This window comes from Falco naumanni, chromosome 17, assembly GCF_017639655.2.
Source record: "Falco naumanni isolate bFalNau1 chromosome 17, bFalNau1.pat, whole genome shotgun sequence".
Taxonomy (NCBI): Eukaryota; Metazoa; Chordata; class Aves; order Falconiformes; family Falconidae; genus Falco; species Falco naumanni.
In genome coordinates this window covers 5137661-5165354 of record NC_054070.1, presented here as the reverse complement: position 1 = coordinate 5165354, position 27694 = coordinate 5137661, and the positions used below count along the sequence as shown (strand labels likewise).

At 41.9% G+C, this 27694-nt stretch overlaps 1 protein-coding gene across 5 annotated transcripts in view; it reads left to right on the top strand.

The window, feature by feature from the left end:
* The window catches only part of MAGI3 (membrane associated guanylate kinase, WW and PDZ domain containing 3), a 73605-nt gene that overhangs the window by 17128 nt on the left and 28783 nt on the right, over window positions 1-27694 (top strand). For 4 of the 5 annotated variants that reach the window (XM_040616540.1, XM_040616539.1, XM_040616542.1 and 1 more), the window contains exons 2-6: window positions 20513-20629; window positions 22498-22617; window positions 24678-24887; window positions 26208-26382; window positions 27221-27300. In XM_040616540.1, the coding sequence (XP_040472474.1) occupies window positions 20513-20629; window positions 22498-22617; window positions 24678-24887; window positions 26208-26382; window positions 27221-27300 (702 nt within the window). Of the gene's footprint in view, window positions 1-17174; window positions 17185-20512; window positions 20630-22497; window positions 22618-24677; window positions 24888-26207; window positions 26383-27220; window positions 27301-27694 lie in introns of those variants that run through there. The other variant, XM_040616541.1, reaches the window with a different exon arrangement.

Genomic DNA, 27694 nt, shown 5'->3' with positions numbered 1-27694 from the left:
AAAAGGTAACCTTTTAAAACTCTTGCCTTCATGTTCATATGTGTGCCCTGGAAGCAAGGAGAAAGGAAGCATTTTTTGTAAAAAGTGTCTGCTGTGGGTAACAGAAATATCTGCTCTGTGGAATACTGTGCTCTGGTGATAGCAAAGCATTTCAAGGAGATTACTGCAGAACCTAGACGGTCAGGCAAGGGTGACAGAAAAGGGAATGATGCAATAAATACAGGGGGAAAAAACTACTGTGCTGTCAGTTTGGGTTTTCCTGTTGGGGTGTACATCCATAGCTGCCTCCTGATTGATTGTGAATTGAGAACAGAAATTAGATTTGGCTTTGCCTTCAAAGCTGTCTTTTTATTTGAAGTGCTTTCTTATGAGAATTCCATTTCTGTGTCAGTCTTGAATGTAGTGAGCTCTTTAAGCAGATATAAATGAGTCCAGCCTTTGGAGACAGCTGCAAAAAGACGATGACTGGCAAGCTTCCCGAGCTGAATGCACCGCAATCCAAGAGCTAAGCGCTTCGAATGTGATACTTTTATTATTGTAACTGGATGACCCTTTCTGTCTCATAGTCTATACAAACATTTATATTTTGCTTACGATATCTATGTGGTGCCAAACTTTTGGGGGCAAAAATCAAACTGAAAGCAACTGGTGAAAGTTAATCACTGAATCTAATAGATTATCATTCACACAGTTGTTGCAGACATCTGCTGGGGAGCAGTTATTTTCTGCCCTGTTCTTTAGACTTTGATTCTTGTTCACTGCCAGTACGTCTGTTTTGTGGCCATTTATTGTACTTGGAGAAGGGAGCGTAGGTGGCTTGGAATCTGACCACAACTGAAGTGATATGTGCTATTTGTATCTGACTGCAGCTGTGGCCCATGAGGACTTTCTGAAATCAAATGGTTTTGTTTTTTAAGTATGATTGTATATGGCTTACATAGACTAGTTTTTATGATGGAAAGCACAAAGTAAAAATGAAAACAGCAGTTATCTTGCTGTGAATTTGCTGTCCTTGCTTTTTCTCTCTGCTTCAACTAGTTCTAGTTTATAGTATGTTTTAAAGTAGCAGAAGTTTGTTCTGAAATTAAAAATAATTGGAAATACAGTTATTGTGCTCCCCATGTGGAGTGACCTTTCCACAGGTGAACAAATGCTAACTAAGCTTAAATCTGCTGCAGAGTTGACTTGTTGCCTGTGCTTAGACATTCACATGGATGGCAGTGAAAGAGCACGTTTTCTTTAATGTTCAGCAAGTTCTGATTATGAAAACCAGATTTATCCTTTTAATGAACAGGTTATTTGCCCTTTTTTAATCTGCCGACCTCTCAAATGCAGATGTTCTGAAAACTTTATTGCAGAAAAATTTCTTGAAAGATTATCTTTTAGAAACTTTTTTTGGAAGCTTTACAGGTTTTTGGGGTGGGTGTTTTTGTTTGTTATTAGCTTCTTAGTAATGTTTAGCAGTTAAAAGCACAGAGGAGAGGCAGCAAATACTTCTTTTCAAAATTGCTGCACACTGTGTGTTGGGTTCTGGTGGCGAGGGAGCTAAGTGGCTTTGGTCATAAGGTGGGTGGGTGACCCTGACTCTGCGGTCAGTTGTCGGGAGGAGCTTTGGTTAGCGCTTGAGAAGTGGTTGCCATAATACTGGACAAAATGCAACTTCCTGCTGCCAGATTCAGCGTGAGGCTCCTCTCCTGCGTGACAGTTGGGTGCAGCAGCCAGGGCTCGGCAGGAGAGGCAGTGAGCTGGGCTTGGGACTGAAACTGGTTGGGAGACCAGGTCTTGCAGAACGTGTGACTCCAGAGTGTGCATTATTCCCGTTATGTTCTCCAGGTTGCAGCAATCTTTTAAGAAATGCCTTGCCATGAGGAAATCAGAATGCCTTTTTATCTGTTTTATGGCTACTCTAGGTGGGCTTTCCATTCTGTAAGAGAGATGGGTTCATTATTAACCTGAAGGTTTCTGTTTTAATAGCTGTTAGCTACCAGCTTCTTTTTCCATGTACTGACATACTCTGTCGAGGCTGTGTTCTTACAAACTACCGATAGATAAGAAAAAGAAGAAATGCTGAGAAGCAGATGTTGCATGACCAAGTACCCAGCTGTGTACTAACAAAATGAATCTCATGGTGATTAGTTAACAATTCCTTGGCAGTCAGAGGCATATGTAAAACAGTAAACACAGCATGGGGAAATAATAATAATAATTAAAAAAAAAAGAAGCATTTTCTGAGCTTAAAACATTGGCAACATCAGTTCAACCATCTGTGTTGCTGAAGAGCTGACTGTGTTGTGGGTAAGTCATACCAAGGTCAGTTGAACTGACTTAGAAGTCCTTAACCCTTTATTAGTAGAATTTAACATTTGTTTTCTAAGCATGGAGTGCATCATAATTTAAATTACATGAGAGCCACACCATGGATATCTGAACTTAAACTGTCAATAATGGAAAATATTCATTAGTGCTGTGGGGTCCTTACATGCTGTTACGCGAAGGTGTTCAGTCAACAGCAGCAAAGCACAGGAGCTGACACAAACCCCAAACAGGCAGCACAGGAGCTGACACAAACCCCAAACAGGCAGCACAGGAGCTGACACAAACCCCAAACAGGCAGCACAGGAGCTGACACAAACCCCAAACAGGCAGCACAGGAGCTGACACAAACCCCAAACAGGCAGCACAGGAGCTGACACAAACCCCAAACAGGCAGCACAGGAGCTGACACAAACCCCAAACAGGCAGCACAGGAGCTGACACAAACCCCAAACAGGCAGCACAGGAGCTGACACAAACCCCAAACAGGCAGCACAGGAGCTGACACAAACCCCAAACAGGCAGCCATTTTAAGTTAACCTTTGAAGTTTAAGGTTAACTCTGTTGCTGGAATGGAGTTGCCATTGTTATATCTATGAGTGAGTGCGTGCAAAGGAGGAAGATAAAGATCGTTATGACCTTCTGGCTACATAATTTAGAGCTGTGGCTGCAGTTACAACAGTCTGCCCTCTGGAATAATTCTCTTCTGCAATGCCTTTTTTTTTTTTCCCCCCCGTCATTAGAGAAATATATGAGTATGTGCTAGTCTGCGAATGCCGTCATCCTTCCCTCTTTACCCCCTTCAGTGCCCTTCTTGCTCACACAGTCCAATAAAACAGTACAGCCTTGTTTTTCTGACCAGTTACTCATCAGAACTAATAACAGTTTGACAAGTAAATGTGGAGAAAGTGTGTAAGTTGTAAATAGTGCTGTTTAGCATGTGGATATAAGGGGATTTAGTCAATCAAAGATGTATTTATAAAATGCAGAATTAACATTTGGATTCTACAGCGGCTGCTATCAAGTGTTTTCAGGCAGACAGGTGATGGAAAGGTGCACAGATTTTGAAGTTAAATCCTGAAATTGATCCATGCGTTCACATGCATGGCTTCATGAGCAGGACGTGGCTGTGGGGCATTCCCATGGGTGCAGATTAAAACCGCACCAGACTCTGTGCGTAGGGATGTGAGGAATTCCTGAAAGGGAAGAGTTGTTGACAGGGGGTTGGTTCGTTGGGTTTGGGGTTTTTGTATTTACTGGCTGTTGTTTCTGAAAAAAGCTTCTGCCAGGGTTGAACTGGTTTTGTCCTTGTTTACATGTGCTGGATAGCGTTAGGAGGGTGCAGGAACCGACGTAAGGAGTAAAACATTTTATGTTCCACAGAACGTTGGAAACGCTTGTCTGATAATAAGAAGTGTCAGGTATTTAGTTTTCATAATTTTTTGTTGTTGTTGTTATATGCGTATAATCTGCATAAGGCATGAACCTCTCTATCAAGATGCGTTTTCCATACTGGGTTTTTCAGCCTTTCCTGCCTCCTGTCGTTTTTATTGATGGTGCCTGTGCTGTTGTTCTACAGTCAGATCGAGGAGTTACGTTTTCTCCAAGCTGTTGATCTGATTACGGGGTGCCTGAGTTCAGGCTTTAGCTCGGAGATGTGATTAATGTGTTTGGAGGCTTTGACAGCCATCTCTCTTAAAACAGTCTGGGATAGTAGGGGTTTTCTTTCAATATTAGGACGGAGGGTATAGAGTACTACGTCTTTCTTCTGTAGTGCTACTCTAAATGTATTGTGTATATACATCCACATGGCCTATTGGCCAAGATAACTTACAGTAACATTAAGGGCTTTTAAATTTTAAGTAGACTTTAGACTTCAAGTAAATTCACCATGTTAGAACATATGCAAATCATACAACTTAAAAACATCAATACATATCTGTCCTGTTGATTTTTACTAGTGCTTACAAATACTGTGCTTCTGGGTTGTTTTTTTGCACTTGAAGAATACACTGGATTGCCAAATAATTGAGTTTATATTATGTTTAGAAAAAAAACATTTTTTGCTTGATAATCCTGGCACGAAATTTCTTGGTGAACTTTCCAGAACACTGGCATTTACGCAGATGTTAAGTTGCTGCCCAAGGAAATAAATCAATGTAAATTAATTATATTATGAAAAAAACAATAATTCCCTGTGAAATGCTGCTTCTTGTCAGATGTCAGAAATGCGTACATAGTATACGGCATATGGAAGACAACAAAATGTAATTAGACTAATTATCCAAGGTTCTTTAAAGTAGCTATCATCTGAAAGGCTGAGCTGCATGTCCCAACCGTCTCAGTCCCTTGTTCCCAGGCAGTGCTAAGGTAGAAGACACAGCTGTAGAAGGTAGCCGTTCCTGTAACAGCATTCAGTTTCGCAGCTTTGTGATGACTGACACAGACCATGGGCTTCCCTTCTGATCCTTTAACGGGTCTTGTTCCATGAATACCTTTTAGGTTGCAAAGTCTGCATCATTCCCTTACCTGTTCACAGTATTGCGTTTCCGCAATTCCTTGGGTGTCCGTGTTCCTTGCCCAGCAGCAGCTTAGTGTTGATGGGGATGTGTAGCTGGTGGGTGGGAAAAGTCCCTTTACTGGGATGCGGTTCCCCCTGGCACCAGCGTTGCCTCTCGTGGTGACCCGGATGACAGCGCTGGCCAGAGCCCTGGCGACAGGAGTACTGGGGTGGTCGCTGAACCTTGGTGGGGTTCTTGACCAACCTGCCTCTTGGCCTCTTTTTTTTCCCCTTTCTTTACCACTTGCTATGAAATTAAATCTATAAAGTAAAAATTGAAATAATTCTCAGTTCAGTAGGTACTTTTTTTTTTTTGGGGGGGGGGGGGACAGATGGACACAGACACAAATGGTGAAATGTGGACTCAAATGTACACAGTGCAACTGAATGTGGGTTGTGGCTTTTTCTGCTACTAGTGTCACCCTAGAGAGAAAATAATATCTAACTAGGTTATAATTGTACTTTTGGGGATAAATAGGACATTTTTGTAGGAATCTGTAATAGGTGAGCTTTGTTCTTAGAATGGAGTTGTGTCTGGTTTTGTGATATTTTGTGTGTGTGTGTGTGCATGCTTAATCTCTAGGATAGGAATAGTTCGACTGTTTGATTTACTTAAATCACTTTTCATTCACCCGTGTTTTTTTCTGAGTCCTCCAGGGTCCAAACATGTTTATTTATGGAGCATTTTAGAGTGGGAACAATAATGAAGCAAATTTCTTCAGTAAATTGGCAGTCTGCAGTATCTATATCCTCCTGTAAATTTAAAGCTACTGCATTGTCCTCTGTCAACATAGTGGTTCCTATTTTATGTTGTACATTCTCTGCCTGCATGACCATAAACATAAATTGTGAACAATTGGTTAGGACAGAAGATGTAATCAGTTAAAGCCTAATGAAGCTTATACTTCAGAGCAGGCTCATCTGGTAAAAGACTACGTTGGCTGAGTTGCTGCTGCAAATGGGTGGTTTCATAATTGTGTTTCAAGTTAGGTTGATAATACACTCTTTTATCTTGATGATACTTCATTAAAGCCAATCTGCCCTCGGTCACTGCACATTTGTCATGCAGACATGCTCATAAGGAGCAGGAAGGTTGAGGAGCCCGTCTCAGTGTTGGAAACCTGTTTGGATGAGGGGCATCTGAACCTTTTCATGCCCCCACCTGCCATGCCACGCTCTGGAGTGTGTCAAGCACCCATTTTGGTTTGCACCCATGTTAGCAGGCATGGGCAACAACTAGATGAAAGTTTAAAAACTTGCTCGAACCTAGTGCTGAGCACTGGGCAAGAAGCTTTTAGGGTCCCCAGGTGCTTGGGAGCAGGCTCGGGCAGGCGGGTGCTTACCGCACTGCTTGCAGCAGTTTCTGACCCCACGTACCTGTCTTACCTTGCTTCTCTGGGATTGTAAGTAATGAGAAGTAGTTTGTCAGTCTCATCTGCCCAAGTTTGAAGTGTAAATTAATAAGCCAAAAGGTGGAGGTGAGCGCACAGTTGCTTCTGACAGCTCTTCTGAATGAGCTGCAGCTTTCAGTGGTGATGACCTGCACTGCTCCCACGACTTGCTTTGGAGCTTGCACATTGGCGCCTTAGATGCAGTCGCACCAGGCTAGCTGCTGTGACCCACCTTGCTGGCGAGCTGGGTTTCTGTGGCAGAGAGTTGTGATGGGATGTGCTAGGACTGCTTGGACAATTTCAGTTTTTGCAATTTGAGTCCCAAAAGCTGAGCAGTTCCTCTTTGCTGGTGTTCAGCTCTTCACGCTTGCTCTCCTTAGAGAAAGCACTATTTCATATTTAATTGAAAACCCTGGGTGCCGTAACTGAAAATAAATCTTATTAAATGAATAGTGATGAAATAATAGGATATGCTGTGCAAGGGAAAGGATAAATTCCTTTCATTTTTAATATTACTCAATTAACTTTACACATAGGGGCATGTTCTTTCCTAATGTGATTACTTCAACAACAGAATGCGTTAAGATCATAAACACAGGCATCCCTGCAAAATCAGGTTATAACTGAATTGTAGTTCATTGAGTGAAACCAGTGAGATTCAGGGGTGTGACTGACGAATGTGTGCTTGTTCTCTATGGACAAGGCAGAAGCTTGCTTGTGTCTGTGGATGCACATTGTTGGTAGCTGACCCCGTCTTGTAGGTGGCTGGAACAAGTCTCCTGGCTCTTGTTTTTGTGCTTTTCACGTGTAAATGTAGTGCCAAATACATGATGGAAAAGATGCTTGACTGACATCTTCATGTGGGTGAAAAGAGAGAATTACCTTATTTTCTGAATTGGAAGATTTTTAAAGTATTTTGAGTAATGTTTGTATGTTTTGAATTATTTTTTTCTTTTAGCTTATAGTGCAGTAGTGCTGTGAGCTGGATATGCCTACTGTAAAACTGTGCAGTAGGTGTTCAGTACCTTCTCAGAGGCATTCTGGGCCTTTTAAATCTTGTAAGATTCCTTAAGGGTAGGAGCTAACAGCAATTGATACTAAATGCTGGTTTTTAGGTTGTGTTTTGAGAGAAAGTCTTTTTCATAGTTCATGAAAATGGTGTGACTTAAGCAAGTTAAAAGTTGCAGTGCTGTTTATACCAGCACTTTAAAATGTCAGTGTTGATACTTTTCTGTAACAAGTTTGTGTTTGCTAAGAAATGCATTGAAGAATCTGAGGAACATAAACCTGTTCCCTTGCAGCCATGCTTGTGCGAAGAGGCTACCTGTGAGGAGCGCCCACAGACTTGGTGCTTGCTACAGCTCGTGCATGTTCCCCTGGGTGCTGTCCTGGGCCATCTGCAGGGACTTCTCTGTTCCTTACCGGAGCACTGTGGCGTGCGTTGGTGTGCCCTCGATCCTTAGCTGTAGTAGCAGACTGAATAAAGCATGTCTTGATGCAGAATTGCTGTGTGAACTCTGTATGAGTCAGGCATTAGCATTAGTCATGGCCAGTGCACATCTGGAGTTACAGGGATTTTGCTGACTGCCCATATTGTGCAGAGTGCTGGGGGTGTCTGTCTGTGTTGTTGTTTTCCAATTAAATGTTGAGATGTCCAATCAATAATGCCGTGACATGGCACATCTGTTAATTTGATCAGAGGAGTGCTGAGATGGCACTTAGATGTTGGTGTTTGAGTTCCTGGGAGTCCTTGGGAGCATGGTGAGGCACAGCTGTGTGATCTGCAGTTTGAATTTACTGCTGAACTGCCTCTCTCTGGTGCAAGTGCAAGCGATCCATTGGGAATACCGCAGCCTACCTCTGGGAGTGGTGGGACGTCCCGAGATCCTTGAAAAGCCAGTTTGAGAAGCTCCGTTCCTTCATAAGAACCACTTAATGACTGTTACTCGGAGCAGGAGTTGCTCCTTAGCCTGTGTGTTCAGTGCTTGGTGGGGGTCCCTGCCCTGGCTGGAGCTCTGGGGTCCTGCAGTAAGTGGGGGCTGAGGAGCCCAACAGAGCTGTGCGCCCAAAACCTCATCAGTGACGTTTCTGCATGGGCCAGTGCCTTGGAATGAACCACGCTGTTAACAAGAACTGTTGTACTTGAAAGTGATGTGGAGTGGGGACGTTTGGGGTGGGTCAGGTATTTGAGAGCTGGGTTTGCTGTTGTGTAAACTTGGTTTATGGGTCCAGCTATGACGGACCTTGTGCTGCCACTGATGGGCACAGCTGAAGGATGCCTTTGCTGTGACGTTTTCTGTTGCTGGTTGGTCACCCAAGAGGTTTGTTCTGGTCCAGCAAAACAGACATACAGCATCTTTGTGAATATAGTGTCTTTGTCAGGCTCCTTACTCTGCTGAACTCCAGACTGAAATAGGTTAGTGGGCCTAGAAATTAGAGTGTAACTGCATGTCTTGTTTCCTATGGAAAGCAGGCTAAAAATAAGTCTGTGATTTGCATAAATTCTATTCTAATCGGAACACACACACAAAAAAGGTCTTGGCATGTAACGTGTACCCTTATGCTGGAAAAACAGTGCCAAGTCCCAAGCAGATTAAATCGCTTGTGTAACACAGAGCAGCTGCAAGGACATTTTTCTTTGGGGATGTGACTGAAATGTCATTCTATAGAACTGCACGCTGCTTAAGCAATAAGATATGGTATGTTATACGTATGTCAGTGTCTGAAATGTTAGGACAAACACAAGGGCAGGCAGTTTTTGCAAAACACTGCAGTGGGAATAGGTTAACCTACAAAAATACCCTGTGTAGAACCCCTTGTTGGGGTGGGATATTGAAACAATACTTACTAAATGTTGGCAAGTTTGAATTTGCCCACTGGCTGCGGATTGTCAAAGGGAAGCATTAATATTAGAACAGTTTTCGGACTCAAGTAACATTTTGTTCAGTTGCGTATGTTAATTGTGCTTTCTAGACCAAATTGGTTGGTTTGTCTCAGTAAATCATTTTCTCTAGTGTGAATGCCCTAAACCCTCACATTGTAAATTTAAGGGAGTGAATGGCAGATTGTTTATAAATCGGAAAAAACAAGCCATAGTTACCCCGAGGAAAATCACTTCTATTGTTTGGGTTACCTATCTTTGTTTTGGAGTGTTTCACTTCCGTATCTGCTCAATTAAGAGCAGACTAGATGATTTATGTATTATTGTAACCTATGACAGCTACAGAGGACTCTGATTTCATGGTTCCAGTGTCTGTATTTGACTTTACAGTACGAGTGTTGCAGTGACAGATATTACTCATGCCAGACAGCCTTGGTAGGTGTAGCGAGTTGCACAGTGATTAAACTCAGCAAGGGATCGAGTGCATAATTAGAAAGCCTTAATAAAGTGCTATTATTAAAACAACCCTGTATTTTTTTTTTAACGTGTTTGCATATTACAAATTCTAATTGTTGTTTTGACCCTTTAGATTGTTGTAACACAGTCTTCTAGCATGTTTGTGCCTGTTTGTGTGTTGCTGAACAGGATCCATCACTTGCATGGTGGTTCAACTCGACTGTACTGTCCTGCTCAGTGTTTGTATTAATCTACTGTTGTGACGTCAGAAACCTGTTGCTTCTCGTGCTTTGCATTTCTCTTACTTTGAGAGGCATAGTTAGATCTTGCAAATCCACGTTTTTGTCCTGTGAATTGTTTCAAGCTCCCAGGCTGTGCTCAGTGAGCTTTCCAGATACCTGTGTAAATCCCTGTCTTTGACTTAAACCTGGCAGTGGTGGAGGCTTACAGGGTGCAGTGTATTTGGATTCTTGTTCCTCATCACCAGTGCAAACACATCTTACTTGAGACAGAAATCATGTGCCATTGTAGTGGATGGATTATTGTGGGGACTGCTACAAAATGAGGAGGACAGGTCAGGCAGAGCAGCAGTGGAGGTGAGGAGAGAAAGCAGCCAGAGGCAGGTGGAAGGAGGACGCCTTTCCCTGCTGGCCTGCAAGAAGGACAGCTTCATCTGGTGTATCAACAGTGATGTCTCAGGGGTGACTTTCCACACAGACACTCTTCACTGACTCTTCCCCCCAGCCATTGTCGTAGTATCAAAGTACAAAGTGCTGTCTGTGAGCTGAGAGCAGGGTGTATCTCTGCTTTTAGGTTACTACCCCACAGCAATTAAAAACAAATTCTTTGCAGTGAGTCTTAGTTGTTTCAGAAGGTTGTAAAATGCTCCATCTTTCCCATAAGTAGAATACATGCTGCCTCCCAGTGAAGTGTGGGGAAGGATCACGAGGAAAGAAGAGAATTAAAGTACCTCTTGAAAATATAGCAAATCTTAATAAATTGGCAAAAGATTGTTCATCTCTTAAGTGCTTTTTTTCACTTCTCAAGAAAATACTAAATCAAAGAGAGAAGAGTGAAGTCTCCGTATGCAATATAAAAGGTCAAACTGTTCTCTTGTGGGAAGTTCTTTTGCATTTTTCTTCCCCACTGTTAAGTTGAAGGAAACAGTTATGTTTGCATTTTATTTGAAACCCATTCATTATTCTGAATCATTTGAGTTCTACTCATATCTCCTTCAGTGTCTGATCTTATATCAGAAACAGCTGTACAGTTCTTTGTGCCTTGCTGTTCTCCTATTTAATAATGGTACATTAAAATACTTGGCGTTATCAGAGAAAACCCTACCCATTGGTAATTCTCCTGACTGTACTCCCATTGTTAATGGATTTTTGTGTGCGTGCAATGTATTACTGTAATTATATCTGATACTAGTATGCTTGAAGCTGGCATCTGAAAGTTTGAACTTCTTTACTCAAAGGATTTTAATTTTAAAAATCCTTAAGGTCATAGGCAGAAAATGTATTAGGCTCTGCAAGCTTTTTTGCTACCAATGCATCACATAAACCCCAACTTAAAATGACATCTGCTGTCATTCCACAGAAGTCATGCATAGGTTAAGAGTGTCTGTAGATGTAACAAGATACAGAACAGGAAAAAAGTAGTATTCAGTAAAAAATAATGAACTGCGTGGTCCACCAGTAATTGCCAACATTTCTCATCATTTGTGTGCTAATCTTTTTGGTTTTTTACATGTATGTTTCATTTCATGTTAACAATACTAAATGTATATACTTTATTTTCATGATGAGATACATACCTCTTCACAAAATTGCGCTAGGCTCTAATGGAGAGTCTTGTGTCGCAATAGTATTGCTGCAAAATGCCACTTGTTTTTGAGTCCAGTAGAGCCTTTATCTGTTGTTGTCCTACATATGGGTTTCCAAATGCAGCTGGTCTTAATTTACAACTTTTTCTGCAATTCCGAAGTGGTGTGTGTCACTGTCCTGCCATGTGTCAGCTGGCCGCAGGCGCCCTGCGGAGATGCCGCCGTGTGCAGGGAGCGGATCGGGGGGCAGGGGCAGCCTGTCTGCCAGGAGCTCTGCACTTCTCGAGCCCCAGCATCCCTGGGCGTCGCACTTGAGCTTTACTGATGATGTCCTCATTCAGTATGTGTCCTGGCATGTGAGCTAAATGCTTTTTGCTTTCAGGTAGTTTAAAGAAGAGCCATGTTTGTTGTTTGTGGTTAGATGGGAGCTGCCATCCGTGGGTGCAGGGGAGGGTCGCGCCACCCTGCCCATAGATGTTTTGTGCTCTGGAGGTGGAGCGGTGAGCTCGGGGTGGGTGGTAGAAGGTACTTCCTCTGTTAAAAACCTCTGGGTTGCACAGTGCTGGATCCTTATTCTTTGCTTCCAAGATTCAGCCAACTATGATGCATCTATTTGCAAACGCAGGCAATTGTTAGTTGGGTAACAAGTGTTATTTTCATATATGAACCAAATGGCACTGAAAGACTCCCATCTAAATGCTGCCTATGCTCTGCCAATATTTTCTTTCTTCTTCCTTCTGTACTAAACAATAGATTTTTTTTTTTTTTTTTTTTTCATGGCAGTTGAGGAACCCAGCCATGGATATTCACAATCTAGAGGCTTCCGTTACAGTTGGCTTTGCTGTTTCTGTACTGCCAAAAATAAAAACCTGGAGGATTGCATACAGGCTCCCACTGTTTACATTTCATCTCTTGTCCTTCTCAGCTCCCAAGTGTTGTTCAGAATAAACAATGCATAATTTGCCAATACTTTTTGTATTTCTTAAAGACTGTTTGGGGATATGCCTTCCAAAGCATATTTTAGTTGTCTTCAAAACTTGTAATGCTTTAATGATGAAGTTCATAAGCAAGCACAAAGCCAAATTATTTTTGCATAGGTTTACCAACAGTGGGCTGGCTTATTGGTTGTAACACCTTGTACAGTGTGCTGTGATCTTCAGGAACGAGGTTTGAGAAACATTGTCTCCCTGTATCAGTCACCACCTTGACTGAAGATCTTAGGGCATTATCTTGGACAGGCTTGTGTTGATCGCCCCTTTGATCATTTTTAGTAAGGAGCGATCTCCCAAATCTGTAGGCTTGAAAAGTCAACATGTACAGTTTTTGATGTTTTCAGAGTGTATTTTGTATTACTAACAAAAAAAGATTCCCCAAAGTGAAGTGGGATTACATGCTGTAATAAGGTTTGCGGCAACATTATTTCTTAGATCTTGATAAATGTTTTTTCACTTATTTCAGGAGTATTGTAAAAACACCCTTCCAGTATTTTGAATGCTATGGTAAATGATTTATGAATACTGTAAGGCTTATCTCTACCATAATTTCTGTAAATAAGAATATACCACCAAGAATTTATCGGACAGCATATAACAAACTACAATTAAACCAGCCTCTCAAAGTAAACTTTTCTAATATTTTTTAGCTTTCAGCTAGTAAATTAGTCTGGCCTAATGGATTATTGTGGCTATGAAGTGCCTTGAAATTTTTTTTCTGTACAATAGACCCTATGTAAATTCTTCTATTAATTCTTCTGCATCTGTCATGTTAATGCAATTAGATGACTCTGACATACTTACCCTTTACTTTTTCTGAATTTGTAGAATATCTTTAATGACACAGCCATAGTTCAGCTACATGAAAGATCCTTAATTCAATTTTCTTTAAAGAAGATTGACACTAGTAACATTTAGCCACTTAACAACCTTTATTTCACAGCATGGTAATTGGCAAATGCTCTGCACCATGATTTCTCTTCACTATAGAGAAACGAAATTTGCTGTTGTAGTTAAAAGTTTATGGATTAGCTGTGTTATGGGGGAATTAAATTCCTTCCTCTGCCACTCGGACAGGTCCCGCCACTTGTCAGTGAGGTCTCCTCCAGTCCTGCTTCTTTCATTCTGTGCCGACGCTCTGGGACTTCCCACCCATACCGGTTGGTCTTGTGTCATTAATCTGTGCCTTGGAGTAAAATCGGCCTTCTAAATGTAGCTGTTTGCACAGGTCTTCGATGTTTATTAGATGTCCAGTTCTTGGCCATACTGCACAGGCAAATGTACAGCTTGAGAGTACACAGGGTGGGTCAGGTTCTGCAAAAACCTCCCCGAATTCTGAATCTCTCCTCATTCTGTCTCTATAGGACACTGGCATGCAGGAGGGCAGTGATTTCCATATGGCTAGTGTTTCCTGAAGGTCTTTATGCAATACAATTAAAAAGCATGGTAAAATAAAGGGAATGAGTAGCAATCTTCTCCAAGCTGCGATGTGCTTGGCAGGACTGTGTTCAGAAGCTTATCTCAAAGGAAGCATGGTGTAAAGGGCTTCTCTCTAATTGTCCTTTGCCTGAAAGTTTGATAATTTCTTAAATGCTTTCTTTTTTGTTGTTGTTCATTATAACATGTTTTCTCCAGATGCTGGAATAACTTCCAGAACTGTGTAACAAGACTGATTTGGATTTTCTGCACACAGATGCCGTGCAAGGCTGCTTCTCTGCCCCCCCTCCTCTCTGTGTTCGCTCCACTTGTTCCCGAGCCTCTTGCTCACCTGTGTACATTCATCACCTAAACCCAGGCTGTCTCTGCTGTTTCTGTGTCTGTCTCGCAGCTAACCCTGTGCCAGTGGCTCTAGTCTACAGAACTTAACATTGTCTAAGCTTTTTTGGGGGATGCTCATGTAGCTTGCCGAGTGCAGCGTGGCTTAATAAAAATATCTTTACTGTCCCTATATTCAGTCAATATTCTTTGCAGTCATTTAGTAGAGGGAAATTCACACAGCCCAGCAGGCTTTAGTGAGATTCTGTTAATGAATATTTGAAAGTTTTTGTAAGACATCTTATTGAGGAATTTAAAATATACTTTAAATATATTTTCTCCTTACAGCATTATTCTGAATCATAATACCTCCTTTGATACCTATCTGTATTCCCAAATAGTACAGTTCAGTTTTATCTGCGCTTATCAGCTTCTCATCCCCAGGACTTTCCCTTCCCTCTCCAAACAACTTTCCCAAGTCATTCCCCAGTTCTCCCTCTACTGATAACAGCATCTGTAATTTCAGAGGAGTTTGATTGTTGATGTCTCTTGGTCTGCTCTCGACCCAACGTTCTACAAATGATCCTGGGTTGAGGGAGAAGGTGAAAAGTCTGTCAGTATGAACAAAACATTAAAATAGATTTTTCTTCCTTTCTTCATGCCCTTTAATGAGCTAAGGTTTTTTTATTATTATTTTGTCTTTGTAAAATACATCATTTGCATTTCACATCCAAAAAGAAGCTTCTAATGTGTTTGGCTCTTCTCCCACGTTTGTTCTAGGAAATGAAGTTTCATTCTTTACCTTGTCTGTTCTGTTCATTGTCAGGGGAAAATATGTCTTGTGACAGATTTCTGTTTTCAGACAAATGTCGTTGCCTACCGGTGACACAGCAAATCAAGATGCCTTTACGGTATCCAAGCCAGAGACCTGCCCACTACAGCCCTTTGGAGAATCTTCACTGAATTAGTCAACGGTTGGCCTTTTCTGGTGTCGGATCTGGCAGTCAAAAGATGTGATTAATTTTGACTTCGGGAGCGGAGCAGTGTGGACCTACTGCTGCCTGAGTCTCATTAAAAGGCAGAGGAGCAGAAGCCTACATGTCACATTCCTGAGATGATTATCTGCTTTTGGTCTTCTGAACATCCTTGCAGCAACTGAACTCCAAAGCAGCTGGTGGTGCCGGATGGCCTATAAGGTGCTTATTGAGCCCTGTGGGCAGAACACCGCGATTTTCTTACTCCTTGTCTCTTAGAAAGTAATGCCTCACCTGATGGTGAGCTTGATTGCTCCTCGAAGCAGCAGCAGTTGCCTCGTGAACGAGCAGGAGTTACCTCAAGGGGCAATCAGTCCCTAATGGGACCAAGGTCTCTGTTCCCAGGCGGATCACTGGCCCAGATGCGGTTGGCCTCTCGCCTTCCTTACTGGCCTGCGTTTTCCCAGGGGCTCTGCTTTTTAGCAGGCAGAGTCCAAACTTAGGTTCTTGCATCCATTCTCTGGAAGAGGGGCAGGGAGGTGTTGAGTGGGAGCGTGTCCACAGAGCCCTTGGTGGGCTGGGGGCTGCTCAGGGGCAAGGTGCCGAACTGGGGAGCGAGGTTCTGGGGTTTGAGGTGCTGAGCAGGGCTGCGGGTCTCAGCCTGCCGCCTCTGCCATCCAGGGCCGCCTTCTGCCTGAAGGGCAGGCAGGCTGCGGCGCAGTAACCCATGGGTGTTTCTGCCCCACAGGCTGAGGAAGGCTGCACCCGCTGGCTGGGTCTGGTGCGCAAAATGTTGCTGTCTTTTTCTAATATAACTGGAAAAATTTGAACCTCCCACCTGTTCCTTGTACTGGGAACGTGGGTTGTATTTGCTGGTGGGCAGCAGGTTACTGCTTGTCTTTTCCATCTTTCCCGTGTTCTGTGAATATGGTGATTCTGTTCATGCTTTTAGAAATAATTTGTGTCAGTGAATGCATGTGTTTGGATATGTACCTTGTGTTAATTACACATGTGAGTAGTTGCTGAAGAACATCATAAAGTTAACGTGTTGCACCCTAATTATAATTTGGTTTCCTAATGCATGGTGTCTGCTTTTTGTTGCTGAAGGTTTCTTTAAATGGTTTTTGCTTCATCACGTCGAAGATCACTTAATCTTACTTTATGTATTAATAGGCTAGTTTTTAATTAAACAGTAACTGTTTTCCACTTGATCAACTCTGACAATTCCTGTTTTCCTTGGCTGCTTTTGAGCAAAGCCATTTAGCTGCTTTATTAGCCCTTCATGTTTTTCACGTGGAATTTTCATATTCCAGGTTGCCTTTTGCAATCGCCACTTATGTAACACCTCATGCAGCCCAGCGTAGCCTTGGACAGTATGGAATTCTGTTTACACTCATGAAATTCTGAATTTACATGACGAAATTCTGTTTACATTTTTCCTCTGCTTTGTTGCCATTGAGAAAACAAAACTGCAGCAGTGTCTAATGTGCCCTTTTTTTCATTCTTTGATGCTTAAAACCCCTGTGGGCAGTGGTGCCGAGGTCTGGCCAGGGCAGGAGCGGGCGGAGGGCAGCCAAGAGTGAGGGAATGCAGTTCCGTTTTCGCGACTACTCCATTTTTATGCTAAAGGCTGCAGTGAAATTTTAAGCCGTAGTAATGAATTATATCATTTAATAGGAGAGTAGCACACTTAATAAACGGTTACTTTGTAAAATTGCTTTCATAATTAACGGCAAAATATTTTTCAAAAAGTTTGAAAGAAAACCGCTATGTACTCATTAATTCTCCCATCAGCGCAGCATTGCAGGTCAGTGTTGGCATATAGCTGCCACTGTCTCTGGGAGGTGTTGGCATGGAAACTTCAGGGTACAGCTCCCTGCGTGGTGCAGTGACTAGGATGTGCCATGCCTCCAGAAAGTTGTCACCTCTGGCTGCATAGATCGTGCATCAAAATGAAATGGAGAATTTCTATGTGGTCTTCAGAGCCTTATGTATTAGGGGTCATTAGCTGCCTTAGATTGGGGGAGGATGTCACAGGTAACCCATATACCTGCTGTGTTAGCCAGACATACTTGGACATTATTTTGCTGCAGCTTACTATTGGACAGCAACACAGAATCTTCACAGATTGAGTTTTTAGCATTTATTTGCATATTTCAGCTTTGAGCTTTGCTGTTTTACCAGCATTGCTAATCTAGAAATGTGCTGCTTTGTGTTGAGTTCTAGTAGCACCATAGCAATACCCATCTGTTTGTAACCGCAACATGTATACTTCAGCATTTCCGTGACAGGTTGGATGTATAAATAGCTATGTTCGTCCTGCTTAGGTACAGCAGCAAAGGCAACTTTACTGTTGCCGTTTGTGGTGTGACAAGAAATGAAAGCCACTACCCCCGTTTTTCACAGTGTCTCTGTCACTCAAGCTTGCCTCTGTCCTTCACAGCACTGTGTTTTGCTGCAGTGGTACTCAAGCCCTTTTTTCTTCTGCAGTCACTTAGTTTTCCTTACCAAACTGCAGTGTGCATATCCTCATTTAAACACCACCTTTGTGGTTAATTTAAATTAAAACTGAAAACAAGAGGCTTGTGCCTGTTCATCTTGCAGAACCTGAATGGTATAAAGTACATTATTCCTCTTGACTGGTCCCTGTGTTGTGTGTGTCATCCTTCAGAGACAGCTCAGCAGCACAGCAAACACCAACTCAACATTTATTAAGTCATTTTGGAGAGTCTGATACATGAGGTTCTTCTAAAAGCCTGTGTGAAACAGTGTAAAGGAGCATGTTCGGCTCCTGAAGGGGGAAATATCTGGCTTTTACGTAAGAACAAGCTCTGGAGGCTGCCTAAAGCATCCTCACTGTTACTTTATTTCTCTGCTTTGTAATGCACACCATTCTCTATGTGACTTTCTGTCATTTTCTCTCTGCCTACTATTTTGTTTGACTTTCTTCTGTTTTCCCCAGGCAATCCTTTCAATCTTTAATTTAGTCATATTGTTCTCGGCGTATAGTCCAATCTGTAGGGTTTTAATGTTAAGATTAACCCCTCAGTGTCAGCATACCTGTAGTAGCAGCTTTTCTTTTTTTTCTGACTGAGTTGATATTTATTGAAAAGGGTTTATGAGGCTTTTAAATTTTAAAACATGAAGAGGGTAAGATCAGGGAATAAATAAAGTCTCTGTAATTCTACATATCATACAGATTTTCACTTCTTGCCAAGCTTTTCCAACACGCAGTGCTCTGAATGTAACTAACAACCAGATTCATCTGCCCAAGTGAAGGATGTGTGTATTGATCTGCCTAAGTGAAATATGTTTGTATTGTTAAAGTGCAGTGCTATAGATCTGTCTTTGACAGGGAGATGGATGGTCCATTTTAGCAGTGAAGCGTTTTTTAATGTTGAGAAACCATCTTGTCTACTAACAATAAAGTGATTTGTAGAAACAAATGGAAAATATTTTTCTTGCTGGAGATTACACCATTTGTTTTCATTTTCCATGACATGTTTTGCTCATTACACTGCAGGAAGCAAATCCAAAGTTTTATAAAGAACAGCTCGTGATGGCAATATAGGGAATTGAGCTGGGGGCTCGCTAACATAACAACAGAGAGCATCCAACCCAGGGGAGCTGCGGAGTTACTCAGAGTTGTGTGTTTGGGAAGGGACTGGGGACAGGGACACTGCTCACCCCACCCACATCAGTGGAAGTACGGCATTGCTTGTGTAACTCCTGGGGAGCCGTGAGGACTGTCCTGTCCATGCTGTAGAATGCTTTTAGTGTTTCTGTGCTTAGTTTTGAAATAAATGACAGCTTTGAAGGGTGGGGAGAATTTGGCTTCATTTGGATCTCGGGACTCATGTTAAGCACTGGATGTGCCGCCTGCATCCCTGGGTACATGCATGTGTGTGGTGGGTTTTTTCTTTGCTTGGGGCCTTAGGGTGATTTTGTTTGGTTTTGGTTAATTTATGGACGGCACAGGCCTCTATGAAGAGAGAGATAATAGGTAAACTTGGTTTCTCTTTTAAATACCATGCTATTGTTTTGCTTGGAGGGAAAAAGGTGCAAATTGAAATACAGTTTGCTGTTAGTGAATGGTGGCAGCCAAGGTGGTGTTTGAGAGACAAGTGTAAGGTGTGTATCTGCCCTTCACTTGGCAAAATGGGAAGGGCAAGTATAAACTTGCCAAAACCAAAATACGCAACCAACTTTGCAGCAGTGACACATGGTTGGGAAAGCTTGGTTAGTGGTAGAAGGGTTTTTTAGGTTTTGGTGATTTTGGTGTTTTGGGGTTTGTTCCAAACTTGGCATTTTATATAAGTATAGTAATCTCACTTTAAGTTGTAGGGGAGCATTGTTTTAAGAAAGACTGATGTGGGTCTGTGCCCCATTTCATTCTTGGGCCTTTTGAGATGGTCTCTTTAGCAGCGGGTCTCAGCAGGCTCCTGTCAGAATCACTCCCAACGGCAGGTTTATACGTTTCATAACCTGCTGCTGATGCAATTTAAAAGGAGCAGTTGTCTGTTCCAGCTTTTGTTCCCGCTGTTGTGATACACCAGCATATGCCTGCTACTGGCCATCTCCTAGAGTGGGTTTGGAAGACAAAGACTGAGTCTTTTTCCCTAAAGCCCTGAGTATTCTGCTGTAGTACGTAACTTAAATTTACCAAGGTCACTGAACCCTATTTAATGTGCTTTCTGGGAAGATGACAGGGTACAAAAGATTGGTTTGTACCCTTCTGTCAGAAGGATGAAGCAGTAATACAAGAGCTCAGTTATTTGTGTGCTGAAGGGGCCATGGTTATCTACTGATATGACAGATTCGCTAATGATACCTGACAGAAGTATTGCAAAGGAATAATTGTAAAAACCTCTCGCTTCTATCATGCATTGTTTTTTAAAAGAAAATAATTTCTTTTTGTAATATCAAGAATGCAGATTCCTATGTGACAAAATATTGAGTTCAGGTGCCTATCCATTTGATGTAAATCGAATAGAAAGTATTATCGCTGTATTTTGAAACAGTTTCCTGTCTGTAGAGACTTTAATTTTGGCAATAGATTTTGTATTTTAATACTTTTTATTGATTTCCAAATAATTCCAGGATATTGTCACTGTCTTGCTTGGGGAGATACTGAGATTAGAAGGTTGTTGCGTAGCTGTGCTTAAAATCACTGTGCCAATTTACAGCAGCAGAGTCAGGCTTTGGTAGCATAGAATGGCTTTTCCATTCAGGTCGTTGTATTAAAAACAACCCAATTCTCTGTGATGCTTCCTTTTTTTGAAACATTTATAGCACTTGTATATAACACTCTTGTTGTGAGATCCTGCTTATTTTTACAAGTTATTCTTGTTTGTTGTTTTTTAAGGAAAAGTCATCAACAAAGACTTGCGCCACTACTTGAGCCTTCAGTTCCAGAAGGGCTCTATAGACCATAAACTCCAGCAAGTGATCAGAGACAATCTCTACTTGAGAACCATCCCTTGTAAGTATGTAAGATCACCCTCATTTGATCTGTTCCTGCTAACCATCGCTTAATTTGAGAGCTTTAAATGCCTTCTCTCTTAATCTGGTTTGTAGTTTTACCTTGCAGCAGCAACTTCTGTAAATGTCTTTGCTGGGATAGTTTTGTATCTTAAGCTGCAATGAAAATGTCCAGCCAATATGGACTGACAAAACAGCAAAAACTTCAGAACCCAGCGCTCAGAGTGTTTCAGTAATACCTGTGTTTTACTCTTTGGCAGTTTGTCAGTTGTTGTTACAGTAACCACAGCTGCCACAAGAAATAAATCATCCTCAGCATGATCAAACAGTGGAAATGTCCTGATTTTTGTCAGTTTATTGTTTTTTTGCACAAAGAGAAAACTGGGACCTCGAGAGGGTCACATGCATTAGGCAGAGTAGCGCAGCTGAAGGAGAGGTGTGGGGGGGGTTGGATTACACGCAGAAAGGGTTGCCGCGACAGAAGGTGCAGGCAGGGGAGCTGCTGTTCGCTCAACCCGAGAAGACAGTACAAGGTGGTGGTGGCAAGAGGGAGAGTGAATCCATGGCCCAAGAGAGAAGGAAGGAACAGCGTGTGGACAAACTAGTGTCACAGCAAGAATTAATTAGTGGGAGAATCTGGGTAGACCTGTCTCATCAGTTATGCCAGCCCTTCTGCTCTGAGCATCTGCTAGCATCACTCGGTCCAGCCAGCACAGATGCCAACTTGCCTTTAGCGAGGTGCCTAAAGGTGACTGCTCCCATGAGTGGACATTTATAGAAAGCACCGTTCAAGGCACAGGACGCTCTGACAGCTGCCAAAAATCCTGTGTCATTGCTTCTCACCCTTCTGTGTAATTTCACTTCTTAATTATCACAAGATCATCCTTTACCTTGTTTCAAAGGTTCACTGATTAAAATGGCTCATCACCAACTGTATTTAAATATTCATTGCAGTAAAAACCTCAGTTTGTCAACTGATGTTCTTGTAACTACAGGAATTCTGTTCTCAATTTAGCATCATTATTATACTGATCGTGCCCAAGGCTTTGTGACTTTCTCAGAAGATAATAATAGTGAAATGCAGTTTATTTGCTAGCAGCTCTTGTTCGTGCTGCTGCCTGAAAAAAATTGACATACACCTTTAAAATGCTTTATGTTATAGGCAGTAACAAATCAGTAGAGTCCTTTCCAGGAGAGCTTTAATTAAGCTGTTATGACTATGGGAGACCCATATTTAGAGATATAACGCTTCGAGAACTTCTGCATTAAACCAGCAATTTACTGATTACCTTGAAAAATCTTACCTACAGCCAGGGTTTGGTGTATAGCTGATTTACACTCTGAATTTTAAGGTTAAAAAACAGTTTCTGTGCCCAGTTACGGATTTGGTGGCCCAAAAATCAAATGTGCTTAGTTATGCTGACCCCTTGGCAGGTTAGTGAGTTGGTACTGGTGGAAACAGTGGAGAGATGAAGCACCCTTACAGCCGGGTTAACATACCACAGCTGTTAAACAGCTCCTCAGAATCCCAGCCTGTGACGGCCTGGCCCAGGCATTGTCAGCTTCCACAGAAGCTGGTTTTGGTTCACTGAATGGAGGAAATTCTCCCTAATTACCACCTCACCCAGCTTTTTTTCCTCCTCCTTCCTCAATACCAGAACTGTCATTCCTACATAATTTATTGGCCTAGTTTTCATACATTATTGTTCATTTGCTCGCCAGTGTTCTATCTCTTATCTTACCGGAGTGACATCATCACTGTATAAAGGTACAAAAATACATTGTTTTTACTGAACTGTACAGCAGGCAGCATTTGGTAAACAGGCAGCACTTAAGTATCTTACAAGAATGTTTTCTCTGTCTTTTCAGGCACTACACGGGCTCCCAGAGATGGGGAGGTCCCTGGGGTAGACTATAATTTCATTCCGGTTGAGCAGTTTAAAGCACTGGAAGAAAGTGGAGCCTTGCTAGAAAGTGGAACATATGATGGTACGTTGATGACACGGAATGGAATGGGAATAAGGACCCAGAACTCATGTCTGGTGTCTTGGTCTAAGTGCAGTTCCTGCAGTTCCTTACACCCCGGAGGTGCCACTTTGCCTGCCCATTGATGGTCGTTACGCCACCAGAGCGGCAATATTAAGTCTATTTTTGGACTACCTGTGAAGAAGACTAGTGGTCTTGTTTTAAAGCTCTCTACTAAGTCACAGGTGTCCTTTCAGCCAGTCTTAATGCCATCTGATTATTCTCCCCATTGCATTTTTGAGGAAGCAAATGTATTTTGCTATGAAAAATCTAACAGCTCTAGACCAGATTGTCGAAATCTGTAGCAGAGTCAGTTTTGTTAAAAGTGATGGGGAAACACGTCATAATGAAGGTAGCGAACCGTCAGGAACTGGTTATCCAGGGGAGTCAAGGAGCTGCTACTGTGCGACAGGCCTTTGGTTTGCTTTGGTTTGTTTTCAAGCGTTTGATGTCAGTCAGAGGTAACTTCAAGGTTCCTCCTGTCCCTGTGCTCTAGGGTGGGGAGATGAACCAAAACCCACCTTTTTATAAAGTGAGAGGGAGGAGATACCAGTTTGACTGGCTCAGCCCTGGGGATGTCTTGCACTGCTGTGGAGCATGCCTGGTTGCAGATGGGTTTCAAGTAACGATCACCTGGTTTCTACTGCTTTTTACTATTGAACGACTTGACACCGTGAACAGAACAAATTGCAAACATCTTGTGATGCTTTTTAACCTAAGTTTATAAAATCTGAAATATGATCTGGCTAGATTTTTTTCAAATATATAGTTGTACTTGAAGTCAACTAAATTACGGCCAAATTTTCAGAAATGCTGAGCATGTGCAGCTTTCGTTGATGATCAACAGAATTTGAGATTATAAACCTGCCTGATTTTTACATCTGTTTAACATATATTTGATTCCAACAACTTTAAGTATGCATCAAGTGGATTTCTTTGGTAGTTGGTGGATTTACCGGCACTCGAATGAGTTTGGTTGATTCCACCCTCTTAAAAAAAAAAAAAAAAAAAAAAAAAGGAAGAAAGAAAGAAAAAGAAAATGTCCAAAGTAGAAGATTCTGTGAAAGGCTTTGTACCTCCTTCTTTTACATGTCTCATGCTGTCTGTCAATGTCGTCCTGTCTGTGGAAATCTAAGCAAATTTAGACTAAACTGACACTTTTTTTTTCCCCTTAGCTCTCCTTTATCTGGCTGTCACCACTTTGAGCCTCACCCTCACTTAATTTTCAGAAGGGTTTCTTACTTTTTTTTTTTTTAATGGTCAAAACCATATCCAGCACCAAAAGTTACCCCAGCAGGAATTCTGGGAAGCTCTCTTACTGTGTGCTTCATTCCCTAATAAAAGTCAGATGAGCAGTCAGGAGAGAGGTCAATTGCTGAAACTGTTTTCCGGAAAACAACAGATGATTCCCAGTCTTTGTGTTTTAGATTAAAATATTGAAGAAAAATATCTGTTTATTTTTCTCAAGCAGAATTCATTTTTTAGATGAAGCTGTATTAACAGCATGTATTATCAGTAGAAAATAGTAGGATTGTAGTTTTAGAATCAATTATTTCTAAATGGTTTTATGTAAATAGATACTTCTGCACAAAATTAATTAGCTTTTTTACTTCAGAGTGTTTCTGTTGCTGCATAGTACTTTGTTAATCTGTTAATCAGTATATAAAGTAAGAACAATTGATTTTCACTGTTCTGCTTTTCTCAAGACTGTTCCTGAAGTCTCTTTGCCAGGAATTCACTAATGTTCTATAAAGTAGCAAATCTGTCTTTTGCTTTGAAAACATGTGGCAGGATAGAAAATTTGAATTAAACCTATTGTTTTCTGATGTCAGATAGCATCATTGGCAAATAGGTTTTGACTCTTGATCGATTTTTTGACAGTGCTTATGTCTTTTTTTAAGAAGTTAAGTTACAGTTCAGGTCTTTCACCAAAAACAGGTTACATAGGCAATAAAACATTCACGGCCAGTACTTTCTGCAAGTGTCAGTGCTTTAGCAATCTTGATTTTCTGTCTCACTGTCAGGTAATTTTTACGGTACTCCAAAGCCTCCAGCGGAGCCCAGCCCCTTTCAGCCTGATCCCGTGGATCAAGTTCTTTTTGACAATGATTTTGATACTGAATCACAGAGGAAAAGAACCACATCTGTCAGCAAAATGCAAAGGATGGACAGCGCTCTCCCTGAAGAGGAGGAAGAGGAGGAAAAGGAAGCAGTTAATGGCAGCGGAGGGATAGGTTGGTTGACAAGGGGGGAAATTCCCTGAAGTATGGTATGAATGGATAAGAAGCATACAAATAACACTCATGCTTGCTTGAACTGCTTCCTTAGTTTTGGTAAAGTTTGAAGGCAGTTTTCTATTCAGACTGGTGTTTTTACTCAGTTTTGAAATTATCTTTTAAGAAGAAACAGCTGTTCTTCCAGCCAGATGTGCAATTGCATCATAAAATGCACTGCTCAGTAAAGAACATGTAGTGCTGGGTATCTGCCAGTTACATGAGGAGGAAGGAAAAATTTATCCACTCTTCAAGTAACAGAATCCTTTGCAGAGTATAATTCGTACCCCGTACATGTTATTGTTTAATTTTGAGGAGATTACTGTATTTGTATGAAGGAGATTTTAGTGAAGCTGTTGGTTTAAGGGGCAACACTAGCTCATACTGTAAAATTTTCAGATTATTTTGGTTAAGGAACTGTTGCACAGCCTGAAACTGCCTGAAGGGGAGTTTCTGAGAGAAATAAAGCAGAGTGCATGAGGACTGGACCAGTGTCCAGTTGGACCTTTCAAAGGTTGGCAGGATGCCCTTTTCCTTCCGCTGTCACAGTTAACTCATCTTGAGGGGGAGGAACTGATGGCGGAGAGAAATGTCACATGGCATTTGCAGATGATCCTGTGTGTGTGTTTAAGACAGACTTGTATTGACTAGACCTGACCTAAAATTGCTAGCTTCAGGGCTGACAACACCACAGCACAGAGCGGTGAGGTGACCGGGCTGCTGGTTAGGTGAAGGTCGCAGATGTTGTTGTGTGACGAAAGATACTGAGCGTAACCTCAGGACCGAAGGGTGGAGGCTTGCATTGAAAGTTTCCTGTGGGGATTTTTGGGAGCTTTTTCTTGTGCCTTGCAGGAGGGTGGTGTGTGTTTTATTGGCACTTTAGGTCTTCTCTACATTTCATTCTGGTGCTTTGAGGAATATTAGTAGGATTGGGGGGGGGGGGGGGGGGGGGGAGGTTTATGGTATTACAAACACTGTTCTGTATGTAAGAGCAGCAACAAAGTGTAGTCAACTTGGTTTTCTGCCAGCATTGATTTTTTCAGAGTAGGCTCAGACACATGATACGAGGTTAATTCTGTTTGGCAGGGGAAGAGCAGAGTTCAGTGTTTTCATGTCAGCTTTTCAAAGTTCACAGCTGAAAAAAAAAAAAAGGTGGAAAAATGCACATCACACATGGGGCAGTGTTTGACATCCACTCGTAGCCAGATTAAGAGGGTGGTTCTTTGTGAGAAACAACATAAACATCTGACAAATAGTAACACTTTCCCTGAACAACTGCAGAAAACAAAGAAAAACATTCAGATTCTCCTGACTGGATGAAACCTGTTCCCAGCTACAACCAGACAAGCAGCTCCATGGACTTCAGAAATTACTTGTTGAGGGATGAAACCCTGGAACCACTGCCCAAGAACTGGGAGATGGCCTACACCGACACTGGCATGATCTACTTCATTGAGTGAGTAGGCTGACGGTGTGGAGGGGTTGCTGTGCCCTTCGTGGGAGAGAAGTGCTGATGGGTGGCAGTCTAGGAAGCCGCCTGCTGCTCTTACACCTCTCTTCTGCTGCTCTTACTGCTTCTGTTTCTCTAGGAAATTTAATATATTCCTGCTGTTAGATTCCTTACTGCTAGTCATCTATGCTGTACACTTGGTACGATTGCCGTCACACAGGAAAGCCTTATGGTTCCACATGCAGCGTCAGTTTGTAATGCGAGTTTTGTACCTCACAAAATACGAAGCTGGCTGGGTATTGCTAAGGGAGGTATAACATCATATAAACCTTCTCTATGTCAAATTCCTCTGAAATCTGAGAGCTTGTTTATTCTTTCTTCAATGCTTGTGTTCCTTGGCTGGGAATGCATGCTGAAAAGTACAAATAGCACAGATTAAAGCCCAGGATAGGAAAGTAGCTCGTATGTGCACATGTGGAACAGCCTCATTTATAAGCTGCAGCGGAAACCTTACTGAGGGTTAATCATAAGAGGCTAAAAATATTTTTTCCTTTTAGGTAGAAACAACTGCTGTTCCCACATGAGCTCTCGGGGTCAGGGGAGAGTGTTTATACCTCTAACATTTCACATCTGTCATGGAGAGTCTCCAGTGCAGTGGTACCTCTGAGCATCATTGTTGCCTTTCTTTAGCATTTTATGGTGTGACTGGGGCACAAATAGAGGTTATATTATCTAAAAGCTACAGTCTTCCCATGGTAGTAAATATTTAAAAGTAAAAGTAAAGCAAAATTTCTTCAGTCTGAGGGAGTTCTCTTCTTTTAATGGCACATGTTCTGCTCTACAGTCATAACACCAAGACAACCACATGGCTTGATCCACGGCTCTGTAAGAAGGCCAAAGCTCCTGAAGACTGTGAAGATGGAGGTGAGATATTCAGAATTAATTTTTCACCTGTGACTGGTAAATGTCTGAGTTTATCCCAGCTGGATACAATCCATTATTGCTGTGGTAAAGCTTCTTCCTGGTACACGTGACTGGAGCAGGCAGGGTAGTGCTGAGTGTCCCCAGTTTGGTGGCGATAGGAGTTTGCATAAGACTGGGAAGGTCCACATTGTATTTTCTCTGGAGTAGTAGAATCTGACTGAATCATGGGTTTAGCTGCATTCCTGAGAAGACAATGAGATAATTTTGTTCCGGTTACTATCATTGCTAAGGAGAAAGCTGGATACCTTAGTGATGATCTCAGTGGAAATTGTTGTGCAGGTGGAATATAGCAGGAGGAAGAGGTCCATAAGTATATTAGAATATAGGAATAATA